Here is a 1,449-nt window from a genome sequence, read left to right on the forward strand (position 1 = left end):
CGCAGCAGGATCCTGTGGGTCTGTGACAGTGGCCAATCACACAGCTCGGATAAAGGGTAGTGAATAGCTGGAGGAAACACCTCATGGCCAAACCACCATCCGACCTTCATTCAAATTAGTCACTATTTGCAAATAGAGAATACACCCTGGGAACGCCGGCTCGCCCAAATGGGGGGCGGGACAAGACTTGCTAATGAATATTTCTGGCAATGAACTTTGTAGTTTCAGCTATTCTGACAGCGACTGTTCTTGTCTTCCCTCACAGGCCGGGGAACCTGCGTGGCAGTGACAGGCCTTCATCGTACCATGTCAGCGCTCAATTACACCAGCTCCCACCCCGCAACGTTCGTCCTGCTCGGCATCCCAGGCATGGAGCAGGCGCACGTCTGGCTCTCCATCCCCTTCTGTCTGATGTACGTTGTTGCCCTTCTCGGGAACTCTGTCCTCCTCTTCACCATCATAACAGAGCCGAGCCTCCATGAGCCCATGTACATTTTCCTCTCCATGTTAACAGTGGCCGATGTGCTGTTATCCACCACCACGGTGCCGAAAACCCTGAGTGTTTTCTGGTCTCTCTCCAAGGAGATCTCTTTCAATGGCTGCCTCACCCAGATGTTTTTCATTGATTTTATTTTCATTACCGAGTCAGCCATCCTACTGGCCATGGCCTTTGATCGGTACGTTGCCATCTGTGACCCGCTGCGGTACACAACTGTATTAACACACTCTGTGATCAGGAAGATAGCCGTGGCCACTCTAACCAGGAGCTTCTGTATAATGTTCCCAGTCATCTTTCTCCTTAAACGGCTCCACTATTGCGGACATAATATTATGCCTCACACGTACTGCGAGCACATAGGTGTGGCCACATTGGCCTGTGGGGACATAACAGTCAATATTTGGTATGGTTTAGTAGCTGGTTTCCTATCAGCCGGATTGGATGCTATCTTTATTGCAGTCTCCTATGCTTGCATCCTCAGGTCTCTCTTTAGGTTGCCATCCCAGGGCGTCCACCTCAAGGCTCTGAACACGTGCGGCTCCCACATCTGTGTCGTACTGATGTTTTACACCCCAGCGTTTTTCTCCTGGGGCACCCATCGGTTTGGTCGCCGCATCCCCCGCCACACCCTCATCCTACTGGCCAACCTCTATGTCGTTGTCCCCCCCATGCTGAACCCCATCGTTTACGGGGTGAGGAGCAAACAGGTCTGGGAAGGAGCGATCCGTGCGTTCTCGCGTTGAGTGCGGCAGCTGGGCTGAGCCATGAATCTCGCCAACAAGTCTGTTTAGAAATGAAATTGGGTTGAAATGATGTTGGGTAGAGAATTGCAGTGGGACGATGCAGGCAGACAACATAATGAAGCTGAATCTGGCAGGCTACAATTCCTGATCCACGTTGTTTCATTTGAGGCTTCCCAACACTGCTCTAATCCCACCACGGCCTGAGTG

At 51.8% G+C, this 1,449-nt stretch overlaps 1 protein-coding gene across 1 annotated transcript; it reads left to right on the top strand.

The window, feature by feature from the left end:
• Positions 1–306: 306 nt before the first annotated feature.
• On the top strand, positions 307–1,242 carry LOC135883115 (olfactory receptor 52B2-like). The gene has a single exon (XM_065410164.1). The coding sequence runs from the start codon at positions 307–309 to the stop codon at positions 1,240–1,242; it is 936 nt and encodes a 311-aa protein (XP_065266236.1).
• Positions 1,243–1,449: the final 207 nt, after the last annotated feature.

The sequence above is a fragment of the Emys orbicularis genome, chromosome 1, assembly GCF_028017835.1.
Source record: "Emys orbicularis isolate rEmyOrb1 chromosome 1, rEmyOrb1.hap1, whole genome shotgun sequence".
Taxonomy (NCBI): domain Eukaryota; kingdom Metazoa; phylum Chordata; order Testudines; family Emydidae; genus Emys; species Emys orbicularis.

Excerpts from the sequence above, each read along its gene's own strand:
- LOC135883115 (XM_065410164.1), top strand. The coding sequence starts at position 307 with ATGTCAGCGCTCAATTACACCAGCTCCCACCCCGCAACGTTCGTCCTG.